Source organism: Balearica regulorum, chromosome 6 (genome assembly GCF_011004875.1).
Source record: "Balearica regulorum gibbericeps isolate bBalReg1 chromosome 6, bBalReg1.pri, whole genome shotgun sequence".
NCBI lineage: Eukaryota > Metazoa > Chordata > Aves > Gruiformes > Gruidae > Balearica > Balearica regulorum.
The window spans coordinates 32,511,062-32,530,922 of NC_046189.1; the positions used below are offsets into that span (position 1 = coordinate 32,511,062).

General features: G+C 42.4%; 1 protein-coding gene and 1 long non-coding RNA gene across 2 annotated transcripts; one reads left to right on the plus strand and one right to left on the minus strand.

The window, feature by feature from the left end:
* LOC104629245 (glycerol-3-phosphate dehydrogenase [NAD(+)], cytoplasmic) lies at positions 1 to 17,724 on the plus strand. Its single transcript, XM_075757118.1, has 8 exons — positions 1 to 183; positions 6,828 to 7,005; positions 8,776 to 8,916; positions 10,117 to 10,255; positions 11,951 to 12,063; positions 13,664 to 13,897; positions 14,047 to 14,153; positions 15,474 to 17,724. The coding sequence occupies exons 1-8, from the start codon at positions 143 to 145 to the stop codon at positions 15,568 to 15,570; spliced, it is 1,050 nt and encodes a 349-aa protein (XP_075613233.1). The 5' UTR covers positions 1 to 142; the 3' UTR covers positions 15,571 to 17,724.
* On the minus strand, positions 10,355 to 14,098 carry LOC142602386 (uncharacterized). The gene is made up of 3 exons (XR_012836174.1): positions 13,978 to 14,098; positions 11,455 to 11,522; positions 10,355 to 10,463 (listed from the first exon to the last, which is right to left on the minus strand). It is a non-coding gene; the product is annotated as an uncharacterized LOC142602386 (long non-coding RNA).
* Positions 17,725 to 19,861: the final 2,137 nt, after the last annotated feature.

Sequence of the window (19,861 nt, forward strand, 5' to 3'; positions counted from 1 at the left end):
GCGCCGGGGGCCGGGCCGGGAGGGGCGGTGCTGGCAGGCGGGCCGCGCCAGGCCGGGCCGGGCCGAGCAAGAGCCGCGCCGAGCAGAACCGCGCCGAGCCGAGCCGCCGGCAGCAGCGCCGGGCGGGAGGGCAGCCCGCAGCATGTCGCCGCTCCGCGTCTGCATCGTCGGCTCGGGGAACTGGTGAGTGCCGCAGCGCGGGGCCCCCCCCCCATCCTCCCTCCTCTCCTCTGCCCTCCTCCTTTCCCTTTTTTCCCCATTTCTTTCCTTTTTTCCTCCCCTTTTCCTGTTCCTCCTTCCCCCCCCCCCCCCACCCCCGCCGCGGGCGGCACACCGGTACTGCCGTGCCGTGCCGTGCCGTGTCGTGCCGTGCCGTGCCGTGCCCCGGGCCGGCTCCCCCCCGGCCGCTGCCGAGGTCTTCGCAACAGGTCCGGCGGGCGGCCGAGGGTCTCCATGGTCCTGAACCCACGGTCGCCGTCCCGATCTGCTCCTGCCTCAGCCTGGTGCGCTCCTTGGGCAGGGACCCTCGTCCCGGAGAGATGCGCCAGCCAGCGAGCGCTGGAAAAGCACGGCTCCTCATCGCTGGGGTGTGTGAACCGTGTAAAGCCTGGTGACAGGACAGCGAGATTCCGGGGAGCACCAGAGCTGTGCCTCTGTGCGCCTGTGGCAGGGCCCCGGCAGCTCAGATGTAAGCTTGGAGTAGTGAGGAGAGCCGTGGTGCCCTTTGTATTCCTTTGAAGGAACTGGGGCACAGGCTTCATTTAAAGCCATGATTTATTGGCACCTTTCACTTCCAGCCTCCTCAGCATGTCGGCTTGCATCTTGGTGCAGATGCAACCTTCTACAAGCATTGTGGTCAAGTCCCTCGTTTATCCTTATCCCCATTCATAAGAATATATCTGCTACTGCTCAGTCCCTTCTAGCCTGGACAAAAGCGCGGCTCTCCAGAGCTCCAGACCCCACTGAAGTCAGTAAACTGGACTTCGCATCTTACTTTTCGTACCGTTTATGTAAGCTGAGCACAAACAGAACGAGATGTATGTGCATGCATTTGGGATTAGCAAACCCAGCCTCCAGGTAGTTCTGTGGGTTGTTTTCGTACAAGGAGAGCAAACTCCTTAAGATTTTTAAAATATCTGACAGCTAAGTGGAAGCGAATTCCAAAAAAAATCAATAGGTGAGGGAGTGGTTGCTTGTGAGCTGCTGACAACACGCATAGTTAAAGTATGGCTCTTTGCCTTCTTGCCTTGCAAAACCTGTCCGCTGCTTTCTGAGCCCCCACACGTGCCCTCTTTCCAGATCACAGGCTCCTTGGGCATGACATCTCTCAGATACAGCCTTTCGCATGTAACTGCACAGCTAAGTCTTCTCTGGGAACTCATCACCACACATCTGGCTTTCTCTGGCCCTGACAGACGCAGCCCTGCTCCGTCATTTGTGCACCAGCATTTCCCCAACTGCCGCTTTCACCGTGTCATTCCAGGGCTTGTGTCCCTCCCTTGCCACCCTCTTCTCCCTCACCCTAACCACAGGTATCCAAGCCTGTGCGGACAGCTCGTTGTCACTTCCAAGCCTCTCAACAGCCGTGGCTGCACGTCTGGGAGTCAGCTTTTATCTTTGGTCAGCCCATGGTGACAGCCTTCATCATTCTCTTGCTGCACCCTCAAGCAAGCATCTCCTGCCTTTCTCAGGTTGTCCCCTTGCCATAAGGCATTCTCCAAAGCCACTTAGCTGTCTTCCTTCAGATCTGTACTTTAAGGACTTTTCTTTTTTCACAATGTGTACCTACAAACTTAGAGTTATGCCATGGGGATACAGAGACCCCAGCTCATTCAATACCATCTACTTACTCATACCACCTGTCTGCCTAGGCCCATCTCTTGCTTCCCACCATATACGTAGACTGTAAAATCTTTGGGGAAGAGATAAACATTGTGCTCTGATGTTTAGATCACATCTATTCCTAGGCTCTGTGGCAGGGCAGGTTGTCTTAGCATAACATAGAAATATAATGTTTATCTTTGCCAAACATTTTTTTCTTATGTTCCTCCTGAATATTTGGGTGACAGTTCAGACTGCAGCTCAGAAACACGGTTGACATGTGACACAGCATGTTGCAATAGCTCGTGTCAGCTGCAGAAGTTCAGCAGGTCACAGGGACTCACTAAGTCAACACTGCCAGGAGGCTCATGAGTGATGTGGTTAAGCGAAGCAAGTGCTGCTCCACATTTTGTGGTTGCCAGCCAGGTGCAGGAGGGTTTGTGTTTACGTTAATCATGGTTCAGTTATCTGTTTTTAAAAATAGAGGTTTAATTCACTACCTGACCCTTCAGAATCCAAAAGCTCTCCCAATCTTCTTAGATTCATTTGGACTCCAAAGTCCTCAACGAAGATCCAAGCTGAAGTAGGTTCTCGTCTTCAACATGGACAGATGGCCAGGCTTTTTATGGAGGTGCACGGAAGGAAAACAAGAGCCAGTGGTCATAAACTGAACCATAGGATGGTCTCACTCAAAATATAAAGACAGGAGGGGAAAAAACCCCCACAATCCTATGAGAATAATAAAGCATCGGGGCAGGTTGCCCAAAGAGGAGGTGGTCCTTGGAGGGTTTTCAAGACTCAACTGAACAAAGGCCTGAGCAACCCATCTGAACTCAGTGTTCTTCCTGCTTTGGAGACCTCTCATGGTCCCTTCCAACCTGACCGATACTATAATTTAAAAACTTGGGATGGTTGGCTAAGAAAGAGACTGGAAGAAGACATGATCATCTTTGCCTCAGTCTTTAATAGCAAGACCAGCTGTGCTCTGCGTACCCAGCCCCCTGAGCTGGAAGACAGGGACAGGGAGCAGATTGAAGCCCCCATAATCCGAGGGGAAATGGTTAACAATCTGCTACACCACTTGGACACACCCAAGTCTATTGGGCCAATGGGATCTAACCAAGGGTACTGAGGGAGCTGGTGGAAGTGCTCACCAAGCCACTTTCCATCATTTATCAGCTGTCCTGGCTAACCGGGGAGGTCCCAGTTGAATGAAAGTTAGCAAATGTGATGCCCATCTGCAAGAAGGGTGGAAAGAGGATCTGGGGAACTACAGGCCTGTCAGTCTGACCTCAGTGCTGGGGAAGGTTATGGAGCAGATCATCTTGAGTGCCATCATGTGGCACGTACAGAACAACCAGGTGATCAGGCCCAGTCACCATGGGTTTATGAAAGGCAAGACCTGCTTGACTAACCTGATCTCATTCTATGACAAGGTGATCCACTTAGTGGATGAGGGACAGGCTGTGGATGTTGTCTACCTGGACTTTAGTAAAGCTTTTGACACTGTTTCCCCTAACATTCTCCTTCAGAAACTGCCTGCTCACAGCTTGGACAGATGTACTCTTTGCAGGGTAAAAAAGGGCCTGGATGGCCATGCCCAAAGATTTGTGGTGAATGGAGTTAAATCCAGTTGGTGGCCAGTCACAAGCAGTGTTCCCCAGGGCTCAGTGCTGGGGCCAGTTCTCTTTAATGTCTTTATCAATGATCTGGACGAGGGGATTGAGTGCACCCTCAGTAAGCTGGCAGACAACACCAAGTTGGGCAGGAGTGTTGATCTGCTCGAGGGTAGGAAGGCTCTGCAGAGGGATCTCGACAGGCTGGATCGATGGGCCAAGGCCAACAGTATGAGGTTCAACAAGGCTCAGTGCCGGGTCCTGCTCTTGGGTCACAACAACCCCAGGCAACGCTACAGGCTTGGGGCAGAGTGGCTGGAAAGCTGCCCAGTGCAAAAGGACCCAGAGGTATCAGTTGATAGCCTGCTGAACATGAGCCAGCAGTGTGCCCAGGGGGCCGAGGAGGCCAACAGCATCCTGGCTTGTATCAGACATAGTGTGGCCAGCAGGACTAGGACAGTGATTGTGCCCTTGTACTCAGCTCTGGTGAGGCCGCACCTCGAGTACTGTGTTCCGTTTTGGGCCCCTCACTACAAGAAAGACATTGAGGTGCTGCAGCGTGTCCAGAGAAGGGCAACGAAGCTGCTGAAGGGTCTGGAGCACAAGTCTGATGAGGAGCAGCTGAGGGAACTGGGGTTGTTTAGTCTGGAGAGGAGGAGGCTGAGGGGAGACCTTATCGCTCTCAACAACTGCCTGAAAGGAGGTTGTGGTGAGGTGGGTGTTGGTCTCTTCTCCCATGTGATAAGTGATAGGACAAGAGGAAACGGCCTCCAGTTGCGTCAGGGGAGGTTTAGATTAGATATTAGGAACAATTTCTTCACTGAAAGGGTTGTCAAGCATTGGAACAGGCTGCCCCGGGGAAGTGGTGGAGTCACCGTCCCTGGAGGTATTTAAAAGACCTGTAGATGTGGTGCTTAGGGACATGGTTTAGTGGTTTGATTTGGCAGTGCTAGGTTGACAGTAGGACTGACAGTAATGATCTTAAAGGTCTTTTCCAACCTAAACGATTCTATGATTCTATCTTCAAGCATCTAAAGGAGAAAAACAATATTCCACCCTTCTAGAATAGAAATGGGGTTAAACTGCAGTAAGAAAGACTTAGGTTAAATGTGAGGATGATCTTTCTAATGCTAATGATAGGAAAGTCCTGGGATGGGCTGGCTGGGGAAGGGAAGAGACCTGCCACTGCTGAGGTCTTCAGGACCTCCTCAGGAAAACTATTAGGAGCAACATAAGTATATTTGACTGCCCTTTGTATAGGGAAGGGACTAGCTGGGGTCTGTTAAGCTCTATTTTTTCCACCAGATCTGATGTATGTCACAAACACTTTCATATTCACATACGTAAATAATAGGTCTTATTTGAGTTAGTCTACATCAAAGCTTTCTCATTGTACTGATAGAAAAACTCCAGATAAAAGCTTTCTTTTTCTTAGCAATATGTAAATCACTTCGAACATGAATTAACATAATTGGGGAAAAAAAACCCTGATTGGCAGTTTTCACTTACTTCTAAAAATTATCTAAAAAGAGTGGATCTCTTCTATTATTCTTCACTAAATTGAATTTTGGAGAAACTAAAACCATGGCAAAGTCTTTATACATGAGCGTCCTCAGTTTTGTTTGCATGAGCAGCCCTCTTCTGCCAAGCCTGTGTAGTCTGCCGCACTCTGCCTTCACAGACAAAGCAATTCCTCTTCTTCCCAAGGCTGATCAGCGGAGACTGAATTTCAAATGGACGAAATAAAACAGAGGCTGTATCCTCTGATCGGAGTCTCCAGCGTAACCTGGACAATGAATTTAGGTCTCAGGTTTATCCATAAAAATAACTTTTCTTCTTAATACACATTTCTTGTGTTGAGCCACAATTCATCCTCAGCTCAGGCCTTGATTGTGCTCTCTGTTGATAGCAGGGTAAGAGAACCAGAATGTAAGTAATTTTAAAGATCATATGAACACATCATAGGACTATGCCTTTCTTTCAAAAAAGTAGAACTCTTATGGTAAAGGTTCACCCCTAAAACATTTCCCTAAATATTTTAAAGGCCCAAACTCAATCATCCCTTTAAAAAAGAAACAAAAACAAACCCCCAAAACCCCAACCTAAACAAAAAAAACCCACCCCAAAAGCATTACAGCAATTCAGGTTATAGCATATAGTCAACACTGAGCAAAGTGAAACCTGATCTCAGTAGGATTTCTTTATCATTAAAGATTAAGATGAAGCCCTTAGTCTTTTATTACTTATTGAGCAATTCAGCCTTGTGCAAACCTGTTACATTAAAAATGTGATTGAGCCAAGGGGAGCCAGTTACCACGTGGTTTCCCTTTGAACCACTGACAACACACACCTACCCGGACTTCGTCTCGGATGTACTCGAGACCTTTATCAGTTCCAGAAAACAGACGACGGCTGAATCCTGCTCACGCTCGGCATTGCAAGTGTGCTACAAGTGGGTTAGAGGATAAGAGTGTTGCAACTGGAGCTCCTCTTTCAGTTGTCTTAGCAAAATGGCCAGTACTTGGAAGATTAAAGTAGCATTAAAATGGAAAGAGGGAGCAGAGGAGTAAAAATAATCACCCCTCCTCCTCCTCATGTAATTTAAAGAGCATTAAGCAATGCTTCCAGTATTTTCTGCAAGGTTTTTAATTCTCTGTTGCTGAGAAAAATAAGTGAATGTTTGCAAGGCTGCAGTGGTGATGGGGAAATAAAATTGTCTGAACTGAGATTAAAAAATGCTCAGCATGACTGAAGTAAACTGGATGGTTAAAATATCCTCAGGCTGTAACTATTACAAATCCTGTTATAGTGATAATTAGAACAACAAATAAAGAGAAAACATCAGGTTGAAGATTTTTTTTTTTTGCTTTAAAGAAAAGAACAATTTCTGAGGATTTAGCTCGTACATAAAATCCTTATTGCAACTGTTTGGTTATTGGTAGGAAAGTGGGATGCATCCATTTTAGATGAGATGTGCAAAATCTGTCACAGCAAGATCCTTCAGCTCTGCTTTACTGCCTGGATTATTTTACATTTGTTGGTCTTCAGAAAAAAAGAATTATCTGAGGAGCAAGAGAAATTTTAATCCCAGATACTGTATTTTTAGTACTGTTGATGGCTCATCATGCTCCCACTTTATAATCTTTGATATGACTTCAGATCCCTTATTACAGTTACGTTTTTTCTGGTTCTACTTTCTGTGTTTTTAAACTGAGGGGGGTTTGGTGGATGGTAGTGGATAAAGCTTTCTAAGAAATGTAGCAAGCACACTTGAACAGCTTTATAGCACAGGCCTTTTTTCAGTTATTATGTTGAAAGTAGTTTGTGTTTCCAATTGACAATAAAACTATTTGTTTCCTATTAATGATCTCAATTTTTGTTTTTTTAAAGGGGATCAGCCATAGCAAGAATCATTGGCAAAAATGTCCAGAAGTCCAACAGATTTGATCCTACTGTCAAGATGTGGGTATTTGAAGAGATCATCAATGGAAGGAAACTCTCAGAAATAATCAACGAGGAACACGAAAATGTTAAATATCTGCCTGGATACAAGATACCCAAAAATGTGGTAAGTTAAAAAAAAAAAAAAAAGAAATCACTGAAATATAAAAAATAAAAATAAGGGAGACAACATCTGGCAAAATTAAAGTGAGGAAATAATTCACTGCTTCCTTCTGGTTTTCCACCTAACTCACTCCATCATTGACAGATAAATCACTGGAACATAACTCACTTCTGTGACTTCTGTTTGTCTTCTATGTCACACGCAACTTCAAATACCCAACTGTGTTGGGTGCTGGTAATGCAGCATCCTCCTCTCTGGCAGGAATCAGCATAACTCTAGAAATGGCAGGCAGAAATCTGTCTACACAGAGCTGAGATATTTCAAACCCACAACATCATCTGGGAAAAAAGAGAGAAAGCTACTGCTCTCCTTTCTTCTAAAAAATAAATCAACAGCACAGCTAACAGCTGTGGCTTACAAGGAGATGAATAATGAGCTCTCGGCTCATGGGTGATTTCAGGATAGCAACACACTGCTATAATTAATAATGCTGTAAATTCCACCAAAAATATAAGGTATTTAATTTTCATGAACATTTAAAATACCAAGTTATGCATCTCTACTTAAATTAATCAGCTTAGATAATTTACTGCTACTGAAGCAAGCAAGGTGACAGTTTTGGGATGTTTGAGATTTTGCCAAATGCCACTAGTTTGTGAATTAAAGAAAGTAGCACTGCATTTCTACAACGGTTGCAGTTGTAAAAGGAAGTTAAGACACTGCACGTGGTGGGTCTCCTTGCTTGGAGAGTGGTTATATTTAGTACTCCATTTAGTGCTGCAATTGCATATTTGCACTCCCGTGGTTTGAACTTGGCACACAGTTCTCCTGGGTTACAACTGACTTGTGACTGTTGTTTTTACAACCCTCTAGCAGATCAACAGGCTTGTCATCACTTGAGATCAGTCTCATCCTGTCTATAGCAAAGTCTGAGGCTTTACCAGCAGAAATCAGCTGGTTGCAGTAAAGCCTGGAGGGACCCTCACACCTTCATGTCTGACTGAGGAAAAAAACCCATCAAACCAATCTAATTTTTTCCTTGCGTTGCTCTGCGACATTTTGGAGAGACAGGAGCACTGCCTGTACAGCATTGCCAGCCTCTGCCCCGCTCCCACTTTGCTGTTTTCCCAGAGAAGCTGCATTGCTGGCAGCAGTTCTGGTTCTCCCACCAGGAATCCCACTTTCTCTAAGGCAGTGTGCTCCAAGGGCGATGTTTGATCTGTGTGTAAACTGCTTGTGGTAGCAGGCTCAAAGTCACCTGCCGCTGCCTGTGCGGCCTGGCTGGAATTGTTCTGAGTAACACTAGCATTTGGAGGAAGATACGGCTTGCTAGTTAGTAAGCATGTTGGGTAAATTTCTCTAACTAATGGTCAAGTTACTATGTATTTAAACCAAACAACCCATCCCACCCCAAATATGATAAAAATCTCTGCCTTTTGATATAGTCTATTCCTCAGTAGCTCTCGGCTGGTGACCTATGGGAACTAAAGACTGCCAGAAGCAGCTCTGTCTCACCACCCTGCTTTGTTCCCATGCTCCCTGGTGCTACCACTCATTCCAGCAGGACCATGGGGTTACTCATGGGCTGGGCTGGGAAGCGAGTTAAAAGCAAAATTATAAAAAATTCAAACCTAAAATAGTTAGTCTACTTTGGATATTTCAGAAGAGAGCTGCCATTGCTTGCATGAAGAGCTAGCACTTTGGTATCTTGCAAGGTGTGAGGATTCCTACCTGGCATGAGGGGGCTCATTTCAGTTATCACTCTTGTCCCAGGTGGCTGTACCAGACGTGGTGGAAGCAGCAAACGGGGCAGACATTTTAGTGTTTGTTCTGCCACATCAATTTGTTGGACGAATCTGTGAGCAGATCGCAGGCCAGATAAAACCCGGGACATTTGGGATTTCCCTGATCAAGGTAAGTTGTCATCTCCATCTGTACGGAGTAAATAGCTAGCTTTAACTTAAGGGTAGGAGCTCCAGTCCTCAGCTGCGTGCTCTGCATAAACATGAGCATTTCCTTCTGCAAGAGTTAAAACTTAGCCAGCCTTCTGCTGCTCGTGTGGCCACAGAGCGAAAAGGATGGGGCAACCCAGCCGGGCAAAGAATAACTGTCTTTGCCAACCATCTTTAGCCTGGATCAGTTCCCACTTGGACCAGCCCAGAAGTGAAAACGGGCAGAGGAAGGGCTGCGTAAGCTGGCGCTGCTGCCAGAAAAAATACTCATCAGACTACAGCCTCAATTAACTCTTAACTGGAACAAAGGCTGGATTAAAGTGCATCTTCCAAGTACACGCTAAAGCTGTCCTTGGCAGCATTAAAGCGGCACAGTAACACTAATGATTTTGCAGAACTGAAGTAATTTCAATCCAGCATGAATTGAGGAATCTCTTTTTAAGGTTAGAGGTACCAGATTATGATAAATCTTAAGAGGAATTAATATTTTAAGAGAATCTTAAACTTAAAGCCAGCAGCAAGGCATAAGAATATAGTCTACTGCTTCTTCTATTGCTTGCATTACAGGAAATATCCAATTTAAAATTGTAATGAAAGAAATGTAATTAAAATTTTCAGACCGCAATACCAGCTCTTCCCCTTTTTTTCCCCCTATAGAAATTATCTCACAAGCAGCAGTATACAGCAGAGAGGAAGGAAATTCCTGCAAATTTACTTCTTTCTGTAGTTTAAAAAAACCCCCGAGACAGTTCAGTATACTCCTTAATACCAATGAAGCACTCAGATTAATACTTAGATCTTGCAAAAAAGCCACTGCTTATAGGCTTAATTTAACAGTCTGGTTCTGTACTAGAGGAGTTTAACACAAAGGAAAAATACAGCATCAAAGAAAGCCTCGGGACAGCAGCTCTGGGTGTGAGGCCTCTTGCAGGGTTACCTTGACTGTCGCTACCTTCTCCCAGAATTTGCCTTAAATTTGCAGTTACCAAAGTACAAACCCAGTGCATTTGTATTAATGGCTAATGCTAGTGAATATAAGACCCAAATCCTTCCAATTAAAACCAGAGAGCTGCAGGCAATAGGACAGTTTCTGCTTTACCAGTGCTCTGCTGCTGTCTTTTCTATTCCAATAACTTGGTTTTGACTATCATCTTTTATTCAGGGGATTGATGAGGGTCCTGACGGCCTGAAGCTCATATCTGACCTCATTCGAGAGAAACTGAAAATAGAAATCAGTGTGCTTATGGGGGCCAACATTGCCAAAGAAGTGGCTGATGAGAAGTTCTGTGAAACCACCATTGGTAACTATTGCAAAGAGCAAATTAGAGCCGCTCGCTGTAGTTTAACTTCACCTGTGGCTGGGCAAAAAGACAACCTCTGGAGGCAGCACGGGTCCCAGGTGGTTCCTGAGTGGCGCAGTGCTCGCTGAGCTCAGTCAAGGAGGCAGCATGATTTCCAGGGAATTTGGCGCTGGCAGGATTGGATCCAAACTGATAGTGGGTTTCAGTGCTGAGGGATAATTGAAACCATTAAAAAATTACAGCTTAACCCTGTTTCTGTAGGAGCTGGCGAGAGCCACCTTTTATGTCTCTAAAGCTCAACACTGAGTACAGCTGATACGCTATACAGCCTAGATAGAGAAGTGTAATCAGAAGCTCGTACGTGCTCATGCTCCTGAGGTGTATTTCTCCATCTTCAAATTTCTTTGTTTCAAAAACAAGAAACCAAACCCAAACAACAACAACAAAACCCCAATAACACTCTGTTCCTCCCTCTCACTCAGCCTGCTTGCCAAGACGCAGCCTCAGATCCTCCTAGAACTAGGTCTGACTTGACTTGGAAAGTTCATCCAGTAGTTTTTTAAAACCCATTGATTTTTTAAGTCAGCAGAAATTCCATAGCTAGGGAAGGAAAAAAAAAATTGTTGTTGCAATACTGTTCCTTACAAATGTTACAGTAACAGTGAACACCGCACCAGCTGGACATTTCTTGCTGGCAGAGCAACTAGGCACAAATAGGACTAGACACCATGAGGAGAGTTGAGCAATATTGATTTTCTTGGGGGGGGGGAATTTAACTTCTGCTGGCCCAGTTTGAAGCCATGCTGTGATGATAGCACTGCAAAGAGCTTTGCCTCTTGCTTTTGTCCTCATGGAAAGCCACGCAGCCCAGAAACAGCCACCTCAAAGAGACTGGGTATCCCCCAACATCAATTATTGTTAAGAGCAAGAAGCAAACCCAAAGTTTCTTGTGAGATGGGGCAGAAACTCCAGAGGTACCAGAGCATGGTGCCTCAGGCTAGTAAAACACACTGCCGAGCTCTCCCTGAAGGAAACCAAGCTACCTCGTATAAAAATTAAGTGAAACTCCATTCAAAAGTCTCTGCGCAGCTGGGCAGGGGCTCTCTGGATAAAGGCAAACCTCAGCCCCTTTATCACTGAGGGCTCTCTACCCTCCTCCCAATACCTAGGGCTAGCGCTGTAATGACATGATACATCACCTCAATAGAATTGGTAACAAAAATGTTCCAGCAGTGCCAACATTCAACTTCATCATCTGTGGATCTTCCTGTAATTGGGAATTAATTGGACATTAATCATTTGCACCCCATAATAATACTTAGCAATTACACTGCTTTACATTTTCAAAGCGGCAATTATACCATTGTGCTGTACAAAACGATTTGTGATTATTATCTTTAGCAAGGTTTGTGGTTACACAAGCTTTCTCAGGCAGAAAGATGTGTTAGGGGCTATCTACTTTCAAGCTCTTTAAAGAGATATTAAGCAATGCTTAATGCCCTGGGACTCGCACACATTTAACACTGGCTTCCAGCAGCAGGAACTGATACTACACAATCTCTTTTTTAGCACCACCAAGTCAGGTTTTGGGGTCACAGTAAAGTAGTCCCTAGGACCTTATTTCAGGTTTCAGTTAATTGTGCCTACTCTGAAACACTATGAAAATGCTTTAACTTCCAACCTTCCTTCCCACAGGGTGCAAAGATGAAAAACAAGGGGAGATCTTTAAAGAATTAATGCAGACTCCCAATTTCAGGATTACCGTGGTGCTTGACTCTGATACAGTGGAGATTTGTGGAGCCTTAAAAGTGAGTGATTTCAAACTAAAATGTTTTTATTAGGGCCAAATTCTACCCTCACCTGGGTCTTCTGTAAGCCACAGGGTCTCACATGAGTCCTGCCACCGTATGAGTGAGCACAGACGAGACGTTCGTTTTCCAATCTGTTAAAACGGGAAAATTTATTTAAAAATGTAAGTGCTGGCAAAGCAGTTGAAAATATTTGTATTTTTGTCTTTATTTAACCAGAGGCACCTCTGCTTCTGAGGTCAGACTTTAGTCCACGGTATTTTCTTGTCTGCGTATTGTAAGCAAATGGAACAAAGACTCTTACTACATACAGTAGCTCCCACTAATAACTTATTTTCATAGTTCAAGTAGTAACCTGCTAGAAAGTGTGCATCAGAAGCCATGCTCTGTGTTGGCAGCATGTCTGTATGGTGTTCAGCGATCCCAGGCTGGATCAGAGCAATACCGAAATCACCAAGTTTCCAATGAGGGGGCACTGAGTGAGATTTGGAGTTTGTTACTTGTCCTGGAAGTGACTCCAGCCTGTGATCCATTGTACTTTTTTATACATTTAATCATTAGTACTTCACTAATTTACCTTTCCTTGGATGAGGGAGGATTACTGGCTAGGAAAGAATTGGTCCTGTTTAACCTTACGTACCAAAAAAAAAAAAAAAAGAAAAAAAAAAGAAAAAAAAAGAAAAAAAAAAGAAAAAAAAAAAAAAAAAAGAAAAAAGAAAAAAACAAAAAAAAGAAAAAAGGAAAAAAAGAAAAAAAGAAAAAAAAAAAAAAAAAGAAAAAAAAGAAAAAAAAAGAAAAAAAAAGAAAGAGTTTCTTTACACACAAAACCAAATACCCCCTAGATTTTGCTTTTGGCCGCAGACTGGAACTGGGGACAGGCACAGAGGGGAGAGAGGTTTTTTCTGCTTTGTGGGCAGTCTTTGATCTTCTTGAAATCATTGCTTTGGCATTGCCTTTGCTAAAAAAATCCCCAAACATCTGCACTGGGGCGCGTACATGTCTGGAGCAAACACTTCAGCGGCAGTACCAGGTGACATATTGCTCATATACAGGAAACTACGCTTATTTAGGGACTTTAGGGGAGGTGGGAGGAGAGGTGTGCAGGACAACGGTGAGGAGTTGTGAAGATGTTTAGGATCCCAAGAGATTTGTTTTACTATTAAATTAGATTATTAAATTAGAAGCCCAAAGAGAAAACCTAGAAAGGCATGACTCCATGTGGGATATTTTAAATAGTTAAAACAGAAAGGTCAGTGAGTCCCAACTTGGAACTAGCAGTTCCAAGGAACATTAATTGCATGCACACTACGTGACTGCAATATTACTATATTAAACAAGTTGCTTTGATTTTTGCCCACTAGAATAACAGCGAATACTTTATAATAATCTTCTAGAAGCCCAGCTACTTTTGTTCGACAGTAATTAGCTGTACACCTTCTTCATAATGTGAACTCATGGCCATTTGAAATTGAACCTTCTTGTGAATGGGGTGAAGACAAATGTGTAGGACTTTCTTAAGCTGAGTGCACGCTGATAAACTGCATGTCTCACCTGACCGTTTCCTTTCCTCCTCTGTTATTTCACACTAAACTGTTTTTAGAACATTGTAGCAGTGGGAGCTGGCTTCTGCGATGGACTGGATTTTGGCGATAACACAAAGGCAGCAGTTATACGCTTGGGCCTTATGGAAATGGTGGCCTTTGCCAAGATGTTCTGCAAGGGACCAGTATCAATAGCCACTTTTCTGGAAAGCTGTGGTGTCGCTGATCTAATCACAACCTGCTACGGTGGACGCAACAGAAAAGTAGCGGAAGCCTTTGCTCGCACAGGAAAAGTAAGGAGGATTTTGAAATATTTTACACTAACGCAACACGAAGTCCTCTGTGTTTTACAAAGGCATCACTAGCTGTTTACCTTCTCGATAACTGCTGGTATCGCAGCAGTATCCCCTCTGATCCAAGTAATCAGTCTCCTCTCTTCTAGTCCATTGAGGAACTGGAAAATGAGATGCTGAACGGACAAAAGCTGCAAGGTCCTCAGACCTCAGCCGAAGTCTACAAGATTCTGAAACAGAAAAATCTGTTTGATAAGTAAGTGCTTTGATTTTAAAAAAAACAACTGAATCAACAACAAATTCTGAGTGATTCATAACCTCCTTAATGGTACTTATGTTTAATTATCTTGTTCATTTCTGCAACAACTGCTTTCTACATCTTGGGCCACCGTTAGAGCTCAGCTTCACCTGACTCCTCATTGCCATGCTCAGTAGAATGGGATGAAGGCTAAACAGCGTTAGAAGAAACAAGCCACAGACATATAGGAAACAAAGAAATAATCCAAAGGAGCTACCCAGACATCCCCGTCCCCCTAAACAGGATTGAAGGGCATACGCAAAGTCAGCTTGCAAACATGGTCTGTGGGTCAAAGGGCTTCTTGTTCTCAGTATATCACCATCACAGCTTGCAGCAATACTGCTCTCAGTGCAAATGTTAACTAGCTTATCTCAGTATAAAATTCAGGACCATACTCCTAAACAAAAAATTTTTATATGCATTGAATAGGTAATATGTGCTGATATCAATGTTTCAGTGCCACAAATGATGCTGAGATAAAAATTACTTCTAATTGTTTGGGATGATGTAAGATTATTTATAATTTGAAACCTTTGTCTCAGCTTACACAATAGAAAAGCTGAACTTCCCTCCATCCCATTCCCTCTCATACATTAGCAATACTGAGAGGTCAAACACCGCTAAATGAATGCTTACAACCCCCCCCCCCCCCCAAAACTATTAGAATTAATAGATACGGAACATTTGAGTGGCGTTATCTTTCAAAAATGAGAAAGGAAAAGAAAAGCTCGTTTTGACAGGATGTGAACTTTAAATTAAAACTTGATCTAATAAGTATCCCTATAATTGTGCTTAGTTACACACTCAGCTCCAAGTCATTCAGTGGACTCATTTTTTACCACATAATGACTAAGATAGCTTGTGAGAGGGAAAGAACCCTTTAAGCCAGGAAAAGAAAATCATTAGACATTTTCATTCTTTTTAGTCTTTTAGATATCAGTAACGAATGCAAATAATATATGCATTTTGAACACAGGAGGAAAAACAGAATATGCAATTCAAGATTTTTTGTAAATAAAAGACACCAAATAAGAATTTTGTCTCCAAAACAGCTTTTCTCTGCTGTCACGCCCAAGAATTGCCCCTAGCTCCTCTTAATCACTCTGTAGAGTTTTCCAGTAAAGGCACCTCCAAGTTAAAATTACATTGTAGAGAGCGATAAAAGTTTTCCACTTTTAATGTAACAAATAAGAAAAGATTTTTTTCCCCATTATAAATGGAATGGAATTGTTTATATAAACTTTTAAAATTATTTTCATTGCTACGTGCTTCTTTTAGGTTTCCATTATTTACAACCATCTACAAGATCTGCTATGAGGGTCAGTCGATCCAGGATTTCATCGCGTGCCTGCAGAACCACCCAGAGCACATTTAGAGATCCCCTCTCCTCACCTGGTTGCATCCTCATCTTCCCCGGACTTCTGTCCACTCCATGGCAAATAAAGTAGAGAAACAGGTTGTGTGACAATGCTTGCTGTAAAAGCAACAAAGAATGTATTTCAGTATCCTCATTGTGAGGGTAAAAAAAAAAAAAAAGCCTTTAATTTCAACATTATACCCAAGGAATAGGAAATGAATGTACAATTTAAGAGTATTTGATTTGAGTTAGTAATGTGAGCATTTCCCTAAAATTACTTTCTTGTGGTTTGAAAACAGTTCCCCTTGTAATTTCCGGAACAAGAGCTCTATCTAGCTCATGTGAACCTCAACATTTTGCCGACTAATATTACTTACAAAACAGCACAAGATGCTGAAAAACTGAAGAACACATCCAAACAGAAAAATTTATAGTAAAAATAAAAAAAAGGACAGACAGCAATAAGATGCAATCACGTGGGCAAATGTTGGGTTTCCATAATTCAAACACAAGTAACATTTTGAATTTTGTGACATTTAGTCCTTCCTTGATTTTGTGTCCCAGTGTAAGCTTCTTTGGAAAACTAGGTGTTGTTACTGTGCTCAGACACACATCAATGTTCAGCAGATGTATAAATCAAAGAGTTTGAGAGGCGAGGGAAAGGAGAAAGAAGGGGTTTTGGGGGGGTGGGGTTTGATTCAGATTCAGGACACTAGGAATCCTCAGTAGTTGTCTGACCTGTGTTAAACTTACCATATTCTGTTGAAATACAGAAAAAAAAAAATTGGAATAACCACATACATTTATGTCAGCATCAGGATTTCTCAGCAAGTCACAGTCATTAATTGGCACTAGCTGAGAGGGGGGGACCGGAGGTTGACAAGGAGGGGTGTGCGTGACCCAGCTTGCAGTTTCTGCAATGCTGTTATTTTGAGGACGTAACAAGTAACAGTAAAAACCCTCTGTGATACTTGACTTTTTTTTATATACACATGAAAATGACCGCTAGAGACGCACAGAAGTCCTGTAAAATTGCATTTGAAACTGGGTTGCATTTTAACTCCACCAGGAAACTCCACTGGGCTGACACCAGTGCAGCTCCCCAGCTCTTTCCAGACTGTGGACGAACACCCCGGTCCTGCTGTAGCTTAAGCAACGCATCTTACGCTCTGGGAGAGAGATCTCTCTCTCCACTTCTGAATTTTAAACACAAACTGGTTCATATACCAGGTTGTTTTTTTTTTTATTTTGCTACTAATGGCATTGATTTTAGAAACAGAAAAGTTTTTAAACCTTACAGCTGTACTTGGGTAACTTTACATACCTGATGTTTTTCAGAGTTAAAGCCATCTATGAAATGAACAGGGGCACATTTTATAAGCTTTAATACCCTTTTGAGAGACTCCTATTTTGAGACAAGGCAAACAAAAAAGAAGAGTAACCTACTTTTGCTTTGCTTTATCTGATTTTCCAAAATAGCAGAGAGGAAGGCAAGTGGTTCTTTTTAATCTCTCTATATATTCACTGACCTATTGCTTAGGCAGGAAAAACAAAACAAAACAAAAAACCCCCAAAAAACCTAATTATATAATCATCTCCACTCTGCATTTTAGAGGAATGTTGTTATGTCTTTGACATTTATCAGAGTAATATATATATATATATATGAATGTATTACTTGTAATTATAAATATAATGTAAAAAAATCTCAGTCTTACAGCTAGCTGGGGTACCAGCAGCATCACTGATCCCCGCTGAACAGCAGTGAAGGTAGCTCAGCTCCTCCAGCTCCGAGTCCGGTCACAGCCAACAGCTCGGGGCTCAGCAGGGCAACGCCAACATTCCTTCCGCTGAAACGGGAATCATGAGGGCAAATCCTTTACACGAAACAGGGAATTATGATCTTCCATGTCAAGTGGAAAAAAAAAAAAAAGACTTAAATATTGCATAATTTTTCAGTATCAAATATGTGAGGATTGGATAGAGAATTTAGGAACCTCCTGACTTCAGCAGGCTGAACTTCTGGTAAGTCACGTATGAGCTAATAACATAGAACATTTTACCTTTGAAGTGTATCAAACAACAGTTTAATAAAGTGATGAATATGCAGACAATGTAATTTCAGTTTTCAAAATTCTCACAAAATAAATAACTTGTAATGGTGGTCCTTTATTGCGCTTACTCTTGCAATTAATAACTGTCAGCTCTCAAAGAAAAAGACAACAAAGTCAATTTTCTAGACATTTTATTGATTTTTTTCTTCTTTTGTATGACTTTTTTTTTTTTTTTTTACACAGTAAAATAAGGAAAATTTTACTCCATAAATAACAAAAATTAGCCCTTATATCTCAATCCAGTCAAAATCTATGTAAAATAGTTTATTCTCTATTTACATTCTGTACCAAAATAGGAAACACATGTTCAAGGTCAGCCAGTTCTCTCAAAACAGTTGTCTTATCTCCAAGGTAAGCTTCACATTAAAAAGGCAACATTTGCACTTTGGAAGTCTGGTGGTGTAAGATCACGTTAGTTAGTATACAAATAGACCCAAATCCTGAGGAGTGATATGTTCAGCCAAGGGAAAGCAGCCTGGTAAATCTCGCAGGGGAGAGACCTAGAGGCTGACAGCCACTCCTAGGAAACGTGTGGAAGGAAGGACATACGCCTCCCTCTCTACTGGAATATATTCAAGCAGAAAGATTTGCAGGACAGGGAGATGTAAAGATCTAAAAATGTAAAAAGATTTAAAAACAACTGGCCCTTGTAAGGGACTGTGGATATGTCTGCTCTTAAGTGACATCGGTCTTCCTAATTTATTAGTGCACAGCAGAAAGAATGAGCTGCACTGGACCGACAGTAAATTAACAGAGGTCAAAATTCTCTTTCAGTAATTAACCTACATCCAAGCCCACGACAGCCTCCCAAGACCTCAACTCATTTCCAGAGGAATGAATTGCCTGCTTTTCACTGTGATTTTACTTGCTGCATACTCCAGCCAAAAGCTATCCTTCCTCCTCGTAATTGTCTGAAAAACTAGAAAAATGTGTTCCTGAAATATGACTTGCCTCAACTTCTAATTGAAGTGTTATAGATTTGGAAAAAAAAAAAAAAAAAAAAAAAGACCGCAAGACTAATTTACTTCCGTAAGCCAACACAGAATGTTTTTAAAAAATTAAAACTGTAGACATTATATGCTGAAAATGTTTCTGCTACAGTCAAGCTAACTCATTTATCTCTTGGCGCTATTTCCAGGGCTACCGCTGCCCTGTCTACTCTGCTGAAAACACAAAGGATTATTTGGGCTATATTTCAAAGTTTTCACGTGTTAAGAGATGCAATAGGATGGACTTGCCACAATATGGTCAGGACAACTAAAGCAGCTGCCTGCAAACTTTGTATTTATTTAAAGCCATTACCAACCTTTACTGGGGAAACTACACTTAAGGCTACATAACCAATTGGCTTAAGCTACAATTTTAGCTGTGTTCTACACTCAAAAATGGCTTATGCTTCCTACTGTATTTATTTTGCTCTTAAAATCCCAAGACATGTTTTTACTTAATTCATCTTAAGATTTGGAAGTTCACAGCATGCCAGAAGCTTAACTCAAATAGAACTGAGGTAGTCAGTTTTACTGAAATATTCTCTCTGACAGACACCAATTAATTCTCACTTTAAATTGAGCTTGACACAATTCTCGGCAATTCCAACACGACTACAGCTGCTAACGCACTGACAGGATATAACACGTTGGATTTTGACCGCCTAAAGTACTTTCCCTCCCCGACTACCCAAAGTCACATCCAGTTCTGCAGCTCACAGCTGGCTGAAGGGCTGCATGTCAAAGAAATTACGACTAAAATCTCAGATTATTAAGGCAGTAAGAGCTTTACTTCACTGGATTCACTGATGCAGCTACTCAGCAGGTATGGGTGAATCTGACCACAAGAGCTCTGACAGGCAAATAGATTTTTTTCCCTGTAGGTACAATGCACTACAGCCTCTTTCTTTAATTAATGCGTACAATTCAGAAGTAGGTAAGCATTGACTTTTTAAGCCATCTTTCAGTTTTCGGTAAATTCTCAGGAAGAGAGAATAAAAGAAGAAAAGCCCTCAAGATAAACAACTGTGTAGAAGATAAAAATACTCACTTAAATATGACAAATTTCACACTTACAGAGACAGGAGACTAGCATATCAAATACGGAGCACAATAAATTAACATCAGTAAAAAAGTTTAACAATTATAAAGTTAACCAGAAAGTTCAGACAGTGCAAATATTTCACAGTAAGAAAAAATAACTGATAA